The sequence below is a fragment of the Rhinopithecus bieti genome, unplaced genomic scaffold, assembly GCF_001698545.2.
Source record: "Rhinopithecus bieti isolate Rb0 unplaced genomic scaffold, ASM169854v2 scaffold_46101, whole genome shotgun sequence".
In the NCBI taxonomy this organism is placed as follows: Eukaryota; Metazoa; Chordata; class Mammalia; order Primates; family Cercopithecidae; genus Rhinopithecus; species Rhinopithecus bieti.
The window spans coordinates 702,611-712,242 of NW_016819049.1; the positions used below are offsets into that span (position 1 = coordinate 702,611).

The window sequence follows — 9,632 nt, forward strand, 5'->3', positions numbered from 1 at the left end:
ACCAGCTCCTACAAAGGCTGCCTGCTAGTGGGTGGGCTTGGTGAAGGCAGGGATGAGCCCTCCTTCCTGACAGATCCCCAGCTCCCCACCACCCCAGGGCCCTGTTCACAAACCTCCACCCGGCCCCCCCTCCCCGGCTCCGGCCCTGTTCATAAATGCTCTCCAGCCCTGCTTCCTCTTCCCTCAGGCCACACACACAGGATCTTACTGATTCTTTATTGAATCACAAACAACTCAGGGCATCAGGCCCCAGCAGCTGCATTAGAACCCACCTGGGATTGTGAGGGGACTGGAGAGGGACGGGGGAGAAGACCCACTCTCCCCAGCTTTTCACTATACGGACTAAAGACCTCAGAAATCACCCTAAGAGAAAGGATGTACCAAATGCCCACCAGAAGGGCCGGCGAGTGAAAGACACCCTGAGGGCAGGAGGGTGCGGTGAAGGGTGCTATGGTCCCAACATTTGTGTGTATCCCTCCCCCACCCCGCAAATTCATGTTGGGATTCTCACCCCCAATGTGACGGTATTAGGAGGTGGGGCCTTCGGAGCTGATTGGGTCACAGGGGCGGAGCCCTCATGAACGGGGTTAGAGTCCTTATAAAAGAGGCAGGAGGGAGCTTGCTTGTTTGTGCTTCTACCATTGAGGATACAGCGAGAAGGCACCATCTATGGAATGGGAAACAGCCCTCAGCGGAGTCCGAATCTGCTGGACGTCCCAGCCCCCAGGACTGTGAGCAATAAGTTTCTGTTGTTTGTAAGCCACCCAGCCTACGGCATCTTGATATAGGAGCTCGCTGGACTAAGAGTGGGGCCAAGTAGGCCCTGTCAGCCGCAACCTCAGGGAAGAATGTAAAGGCTGGTGTCTTACCGTCACAAGGCAAGCGGCTCAGAACAAGCTATAACACCTCCCTTGCAGAGATCTAGGGGTGCCAGACACAGCTGGGGTGGAAGGCTGTTAGTCTGGACCCTTGCTCCATCAGCCCCACCTGGGGAGGAAGGCTGTGGGGGAGGCAGAACTGGGAGAAGAGAGAGGCGGCTCCCTGGCTCTGCTTTCAGAAGGCTGTTACCTGAGCCAGGTGTTGGGAGACCAGAGGAGCAGGTGCCACTCAGGGCCAGAGGAGCCACGCAGGACAATGTGGTGTTAGGGACGGGGGGAGGATGTTAATGACCCTGCTTAACCTCTAAGAGAAGCATGGTTCCCTTGTGTTCAAAAGCTGGACATACAGGGTGCAGATGGTGGGCACTTTCTCACAATCCACCCCATTCCCAGGACACTGCCCAGCAGCCCCTGGGGATCTGCTGGTCTCAGAGGGAACTCGATCATTTCCTCCCTCAGTCCAGCCCACACGTTCCTCCGAAGGAAGGCTGGTTTGTGGGCCCAGGGTGAGGCTGCCTGCCCACCGCAGATGGAAGGTTTCCCAACCCTCTCCAGGTGGCTGTGGTGGGGCCATCTCCCCTGAGTACAGTGAAGCCTTTGTGGCTTTGCCATTGCTGTCCCTTCAAGGTTGTTGCTTGTCCCTGTCCTCAGAGTGATGTGGAGGCAGACAGACCCTGGAGGCGGAAGGAAGGGGTTCAACTCTCACTAGGGTACTCCCTCGGGAAGGACAAAAACTCAGAAACACGAGAGGGTAGAGACGGGTTTGGCAACTTTCTGATATTACTTATAAACACTGGTTCCTTCAAATTTCTGATACTACTTGTAAACACTGGTTCCTTCTCAACCACCGTATTTTGATTGGGTCTGTAAGTAGCGCCCAGTCCACACCACAGCATCCTTCTGGGGTCCAGGGGACCGCCTTCACTGCTGTGCTGGCCCCACCTGCGTACGGGCCCCGGGGCCAGGCCATCCAGGGTGCCTGTGGCACTCACACCCCCATGGCGCTCTTCTCGCCCTCTTTGGGGCTGGGCTCCTCCGGAATTTTCTTCATCTCCCAGCCTCTGACCCAGGTGTAGGCGGAGGAGCCGCCCAGCACCATCATGTTGCTCGTCCACCAGAGGAAGCTCTTGGTCTCCTCGTAGTACAGCACGGCCAGCACCGTCTGGGCACAGGCCTTGGCCGTGCCCGACACATTGTGGGTCAGGGGACTGGTGAACTTGATCTGCAGTCCTGTCACATAGCCGATGGCGAAGCCAAACAGACCGCCCAGCGTCATCATCCCCCAGAAGTGGGCACTGCCCAGCTGGGCAAAGTCATGCAGGGCCTGAAGCTCCCCGAGCAGCACGAGCAGGGGCAGGAAGAGGACGCAGGCGTTGATGTTGTTGTAGAAGGTCAGGCGCCAGATGCTGCCGTCCACCGCCGGGAGCACCTTCTTGGTGTAGATGGCGTTGAGCGAGACACAGAGGCTGGCCAGCACGCCAAAGACAGTGCCCAGCCACGACAGGGTGCCTTCTGCCCCCTCCTGGTCCACACCAAGCCAGAAGCCCCCTGCAGTGGGGAGAGGAGGAGTGGGGGAAAGATGGGGAAGAGGGATGAGGAGGAGGACAGAGGATCAGACACCAAAGTTCACAGACTGAGTACTGCGGCCCTCCCCCCTCCTCCCTAGGCCTCCCTCCAATAAGCACAGCCAGAGTCTCTACTGCAGGCAAGGCACTCTACATGGACTACCGGAGCAGCTCCGGGCAAGAAAACCTCCTCTGGCAACTTATCTGCTAGCAGAGGAGAAAGACATGAAAACAAATCGCTTCCCAGTTACTTCTTTAATTACAATTGTAAGAATTGTAATGAGGTCCATAAAGCAGTACAAGGTGCTGTGAGAGCCCGTAAGTGGGCGACTGAGCTGGCCTGTGGCATCTGAAAATAACATTTGAACTGAGTTCTGAAGGATGAGTGCCACTTAGTGGTTAATGCGATTTAAGGTGATCCTGGGTAAATGACTGCCACTGTCTAAGTCTTGGCTGCTGCTTGCATGGAACGCGAGCCTATGATGTCATGGGGAGCATTAAGTTAGAATCTCTTGTGTCATTTGGGGCAGTGACTCTGAGACTCTCATCTTGTGTTACTTCCTGCTCAAAGAGCTTCCATGGCTCCCCACTTCTGCCATATATCGGGACTATACTCCTTGGCATGGCAGGCGGGGGTCCCTGAACCTTTGCCAGCCCTTCCTCTGTCCTGTGGTTGCCCTGGCCTCTCTGCTTGTCTCCCTGCTTCTCACCCTGGGCCTCAGTGTCCTTGTTCATGTCCTGTGCCAGAAACACCCTCCTCCTTTCTGGGGGATTCTACGCATCTGTCAAGGTCAAAGTTGGCCTCTCTGGGGGAATCCTTTCCTGATAGCCCCAGAACCTGGACTCTTACTGCCTCGCTTTCCTTCAAAGCCCCTTGCCTGCTCTGGGCTGCTGGGCCCCTGCCCATGGTGACAGCCTGGTCTTTTCAGCCAGATCCCATGCTCCTAGAAGGCAGGGGCTGAACGATGCACATTATACTTCCTGCCACAGCATCTAGCAACACGGGGCAGTGGGGAAAGCTTTGGGGACAGATTTAGCCTCCAATCAGGCTCTGCAGCTTAGAAGCTGAGTGGCCCGGGAGAAGTTACTTAACCTCTCTGAGCTCTCTGGGTCACCTCCCTGTCCATTCCAGTCAATCTACTCTCCACCTTGCAACCGGAATGATCATCCTGAAGTCTAGATCAGCCCAGGCCATGCCCTGGCATGAAGCCCCTCTGTGGCTCTCTGCTGCCTTCGGGAGAAATTCGACTCACTCACCACAGCTCTCAGGACCTGCACCACGTGGAATCAGCCTGACTGGGCAGCCTCGTGTCTGGTGAGTCTCACTGTGGTCCAGCCATGAAGACGTGCACATGCTCTTCCTTCTGTCTAGAATGTTCTGTCCCTACTTCTTCCTCTAAACCCAGTTTCTAAACTTCCTCCAGAAGGCCTGCTTAGACTGCCCTGTCCCTGGGTCCCCTCCCTCGCCCAGAGCTCCCACAGCCCCTTTTATGCATGCCCCATCACAGCCCTTACCATGCTAGTGTAACTGTCACCACCATGCCCTCCAGGAGTGTAGCAGCTGAGGTTACCTTTTCCAAACTTGTATCCCCAAAGCGTGGCACGGTGCCTGGCATGTGTTTAGCCACCAATTATTAGTTGTGGAATGAATGAATGAAAGTTGTCATGGAGGTGGTTGTACTAAAGGAGACAGGATATCTCCTACATCATAGGCACTCAACACGCAGCACTTTTCTCTTTTTCTCTTTATTTTTTGAGACAGAGTCTCGCTCTGTTACCCAGGTTAGAGTACTGTGGTATGATCTTGGCTCACTGCAACCTCTGCCTCCTGGGTTCAAGTGATTCTCATGCCTCAGCCTCTTGAGTAGCTGGGATTACAGGGATGCGCCACCATGCCTGGCTAATTTTTGTATTTTTAGTAGAGAGGGGCTTCACCATGTTGGCCAGGCTGGTCTCGAACTCCTGACCTCAGGTGATCCACCCGCCTCGGCCTCCCCAAGTGCTGGGATTACAGGCATGAGCCACCATGCCCAGCCCAACCACAGAGCCTGACCCTCCTCTTTCTTGACAGAACCTTTGCACAAGGGGTACCCATAGACCTGCTGGGGGCAGGGTGAGGGGGGCAGAGAGCTGCACCACCTACTCACCTGCTTGGCTAGAGCACCCACAGCCCTCCTGGACCTTCTGAGTCCAGAAGCAACTGCAACCTCAATGTTCTAGAGTGACTCTCACCCAGAAGGAACTTTTTTGTTTTTTGAGACTGAGTCTCACTGTGTTGCCCAGGCTGGAGTGCAGTGGCGTGCTCTTGGCTCAATGCAACTTCTGCCTCCTGGGTTTAAGCAATTATCCTGCCTCAGCCTCCTGAGTAGCTGAGATTACAGGCAAGCGCCACCATGCCTGGCTAATTTTTGTATTTTTAGTAGAGACAGGGTTTCACCATGTTGGCCAGGCTGGTCTCAAACTCCTGACCTCAGGTGATCTACCTGCCTTGGCCTCCCAAAGTGCTGGGATTACAGGCATGAGCCACTGTGCCCAGCCCAGAAGGAGCTTTGAAAGGTATTTTGTGACATGCGGAGCTAGGAGGGGAAGCCTAGAATAGTTGCCTGAGACTTGTCTTCCCCCACAAGGAGGAAGAAAGAGGAAACACTGCAGATAGGAGGCCAGGACCTGGGTCAGCAGAGAGCACCCACCTCCCCAGCCCGTCCTAGTCAGGCAGACCGGTGAATGCACCATTCTCAGAACCTCACCATTGGTTACTTGGATGACCTTTGGGATTTGGGCCCAGTTACCCTAGTGTCTTCACCTTCCTGCAAGCAAATTCTCCAACTAGGAGCCTCCACCCCCGAGTCCATTCCTGGCAGGGTCAGCAGGAATGAAGTAGAGAGCCCTGGGGCATCTGAGGAGGACAGAGAGGAGGGGAGGTACACCTGTTCCCCTGAGGGGGAAGTGGAAGCAGGTTGGGAGAGTTCTGGCAGGGAGGAGTCTTGCAGCTTCCCCCACTCTAACCATGACCTTCTCCCCTCTTCCCTCTTGGACCTAGACCCAGCAGCCCTAGATCCAGCAGTTGCCCAACAAGGGGAAACATTTTCTAGGACAGGTGGCATGGCATGGGTCCCTTCCCCCACCAACTGGTGCATCTAGCCTGGGACTCTGAGCCACCAGCAAAGAATATGATATGTAGGCCAAATAAGATCAACTTTATAGCACCAGGAAAAACCTGCATAGGTTCAAATGAAGATTCCATTCCTAGATGACGCAGCCCTGGGAAGACTCGGAGGGAATGGGATGCTGGAGGCTCTCTAATCCAGCATGGGGCCCAGAAAAATATGGGCCCATCTAACCTGTGCTGTCCTATACCATAGCCTTCAGTCACATGTGGCTACTGAGCCCTTGAAATGTGGCTAGAAAATCAGATTGTAACACCTGCAAATGAGGAAATGAATGTTTAACATTTCGCTTAATTTTAATTTAAATAAGTGGCCAATGGCTACTGTATTGAATACTGCAGTTCTAACCTCCAAGAAGAGCAGAGGGGATAGAAGCATTGCCTGGGAGTCTGGCTAATATGGGTTTGCATCCCAGCCTGGCTGCTTGCTAGCTGTGTGGCCGTGGGCAACTAACGTAACATCTCTGAGCCTCAGTTTCCTTGTTTGTATAGAGATGACCACTGGTAGTGATGCCACAACCCAGGGGATCTCTGGGAGAACAAAGGACATGCTATATGTGAAATAATTAGCATAATTTCCCTGTCAATAATTATTATTTTCTGAGGATCAAGTCTGGGAAGACAACTGAGGCCTCTTAAAGCATATCGCTTGCTACTGTCTCAGGCGCTATCCTGAGCTGGCAAAGAGTGATGGTATATTCATTAAAAGACATATCGTCCTCTACTAAGAGCACTGGATGGGAAATCAGGACACCTGAGCTCTTGAGAAACAACAGAGTACAGTGGTCGGGCATGTGAACTGCGAAGCCAGATTGCTTGAGTTCAGATCCCAGCTCTGCCACTTATTAGCTGGGTGATCTTGGACAAGTTACTTAACTTCTCTGTGCCTTGGTTTTTCCATCTGTAAAATGTGGATTATAATCCCATCTTGTTATGAGGATTAACTGAGTTAATATGGCTAAGATCTATGTGCCTGGCACATTTTAATCACTCAACAAATGTCAGTTGCTCTTGCTACTGTTGCTATATGACTACTATTGTTCTTGCCCTGGCTGGGCTCCTAACTTGCTGGGTGGCCTTTAGTAAGTTACTTGATCTCTCTGTGCCCCCAGGCTTTCTCCTATGACTGCTGCACCAAAGGAGCTGGGACAGATGAAATCCTAGGATGCCTAGAAGGGTTGTTCTTCAGGGTTTCAGTCCCCATGACCACCCTATCCCCCGTGGCCCCAGCTGCCACTCACCGACGATGATGCCGCAGGTGAGCAGGGCATAGAAGGAGGTGGTCTGCTTAAGCAGCAGGTAGGAGAGCAGCACATTGAAGACGGTGGTGAGCGAGCGGCCCACATTGTAGAAGGCCACACCGACGTACTTGAGGCAGAGGTTATTGAAGGTGATCATGCCGATGAAGACCACTGACAGAGGCAGGACACTGCGGGCCACCCTGAGGTCCAGGCGCAAGCTGGGGAAGTCCACGGCACCAGGGCAGCAGGCGGCCAGAGCGCTGAGGCCCTTGCACAGCAGCGTGGTCACCAGGCACTGGTAGAAGGTGACGAAGATGGGGGTGTCCAGCCGCAGGGAGGGGCTGTCCAGCAGGTACTTATTAAGGAACACCATGGAGATGGAGGTGACCCAGTAGAGGGAGACCACCAGCGCAATCTGCAATGCCCGGAGCAGGAAGGGCTTCTCCCCGTTGGCCTCTGCCTCTGTAGAGGGGTCTGAGGCCCCGGTCAGCGCCATGTGCAGGATCCTGGACCGCTTCAGAGGGGCCCTGTTCATGGTAGCACAGGAGCTGGGTCACCCCGCGGCCAGAACTCTGATTCCCTGGAGTCCAGGGCGGTGAGCTCACTTGTGCTCTCCGCAAGCCGCAGCCCTGATTGTCACATGGGGGTTGGCCTAAAGGCCTCCCCAGTGTACTCATGGATAGAGAAATTCTGCTTTGGGGTGAGCCCAGTTGTGCCGCTCCACAACCTGCTCCCACCCCAAGGGGGCTGCTGAGACAAGACACAGGGCAACGGGGAGGGATAGGCTAAGGCGGTGAGGCCAGGGCAGAGAAGACCTGTGAGGGGAGAAGAGGCTGGGGCCTAACAGGGAGGGGTCGCAGAGAGAAGGGAGGGGAGAGGAATGGCAGGGCCGGGCAGGAGGAGGTACGCGGGGCGAAGGTGCAAGAAAAGGACGCGGGGCAGAGTGGGAAGAGCTGCCGAGAGGGCGGCATGGGCAGCAGTGGGAGGGAGGGGTGGGCAGGGGGAGGGAGGCGTTGAGGGAGCTGCCGGAGGCCGGGCGCAGCCGGAGGGAGGGCTACGGAGGGGTCAGAGGGGCTCCGGACTTGGGGCTGACGGACGCGGGAGGGGGCTGGGCCGGCGCCCACGTCTCGCTGCCTTCCCCGGCTCTGTCGCCGGCTCAGCCCAGGAGCCTCCGGACATCCGAGGCCGACTCTCCGCGAGGCGGGCCCGGGACTCACTTCCTGGCACGCCCCCACGTGGCCTTAAAGGGCCCGTACGCCCCGCCTTGCCCTTAAAGCGACAGCCCCAGAAAGGCGGCGTTCTCCAGTCCCCAGCCCCGCCCCTGCGATCCGCTGCTCGCTGCTGGCGGGGGGACCTCGGCGGCCACAGGTTTTTCTGTGTGCTTGAGCCTCGCCCTGCTTCCTGGAAGGGCTGCATCACCCTCACCTGCCCACCCTCATCTCCGTCTGCCCCGGAGCCTCCGTCCCCCGACTCGGCTCGGCTCGGCTCGGCTCGGCTCGCAGGTCCACCTCCCGGAATCCCGACCCAGGACCCGGGCGGCGCTCCATCAGCCTGGACTCCTCCAGCTCCAGAGCCCCGCGTTGCAGCTCCACGACCCTCTGTCAGCCCGACTCATTCTTCCACAACGATGTTGTGGTCCCCTCCTTTCCCCCCATTTTCACCGCCCCCAGGCCCTCTCCCAAGCCCGAGACTCCCGGCAGCGCTCCCAGAGGCCGGAGGCCACGCCGCCTCTTTCGGACTTAGTCTGTCATCCCTGTGCTCCCATCGAGGTTCTCTGGGCGGCCCGGATCCAAGATTCCAAGGGCTCAAGGCAGCATCTCTTACCCCTTCCAGAAAATACTGTTTCCCCGCCCGGTCCAGCCGCACCAGCTCCAGCGTCCCTGCCTCTGTCCCCGGGCCGCGAAGGCGACCTGGCGCTCACCTCCTCCGGTGCACTGGGTGCCCGCCCCGCCACCCTGCGCCGCACCTGCAGCGCCGCACCCTGGGCCGCGCCCGCAGGGTCGACTTCCTGCTTTCCGCCCCGGGCCCGGGCACCGTGCCAGCCTCGCCGGCCTGTTAGCGGCATGGGGCCCGGGGGTGCCGGCGGAGAGGCGGCGATTCCGACGGTCGTGGGCGGAGGCCCCCTCCTCTTTCTAAGGCCTCTCCTGTCCCTGGTACCGCCGCCCGCCCGGGACCCCGGCTTCAGTTACCGCAGCTGGCACGTCCCGGGACCTGGCTGTATCCCTGGCCTGCCGCGCACTTCCAGAAGTGCGTGAGGGGACCGCCCGGATTCTTCAGCCGGTAGTGAGGGGAGGGTCCCCCGCCCCTTCCAGGAACCGGGCCCGGGAAATCTAGCCTGTGGTCTGCCACTCACCAGGCAGCCGGGGGAACCCGGAGGACCGACTTCTCTGGTTCGCGCTCTAGCACCTGCGTTGGGCGGCCACTTCCTCCAACGGCCTGAGTTATCTTCATGGTAAAACTAAGGGGCTAGGCTTGACCTGTGGGTCCCAACCTTCTGCAACAGAACTCTAGGTGGTATGGTCCAACATAGATGTTTGTAATATTTTAAGCACCATTTAATTAGTGCCATTTAATGAACAGTTAAGATGATGTCATGGCTGGGATTTGTTTTAAAATACTCAGAATACTCACCAAAAATATTTTTTATATTTATTTATTTATTTATTCTTTTTGAGACGGCGTCTCGCTCTGTCGCCCAGGCTGGAGTGCAGTGGTGCCATTTCAGCTCACTGCAACCTCCGTCTCCCGGGTTCAAGCGATTCGGGTTCAAGCTATTCTCCTG

General features: G+C 56.6%; 1 protein-coding gene across 5 annotated transcripts; it reads right to left on the reverse strand.

Moving 5' to 3' along the window:
• Window positions 1–202: 202 nt before the first annotated feature.
• Window positions 203–9,268, reverse strand: SLC35C1 (solute carrier family 35 member C1). Of its 5 annotated transcripts, none has more exons than XM_017858181.1 (3): window positions 9,204–9,268; window positions 6,851–7,377; window positions 203–2,426 (listed from the first exon to the last, which is right to left on the reverse strand). In XM_017858181.1, exons 2-3 carry the CDS (start codon window positions 7,344–7,346, stop codon window positions 1,867–1,869), a joined length of 1,056 nt encoding a protein of 351 aa, XP_017713670.1. In that variant the 5' UTR covers window positions 7,347–7,377; window positions 9,204–9,268; the 3' UTR covers window positions 203–1,866. The 5 variants fall into 5 exon arrangements, with proteins under 5 accessions (XP_017713670.1, XP_017713668.1, XP_017713669.1 ...); XM_017858179.1 differs by lacking the exon at window positions 9,204–9,268 and adding an exon at window positions 9,040–9,147; XM_017858180.1 differs by lacking the exon at window positions 9,204–9,268 and adding an exon at window positions 8,772–9,110.
• Window positions 9,269–9,632: the final 364 nt, after the last annotated feature.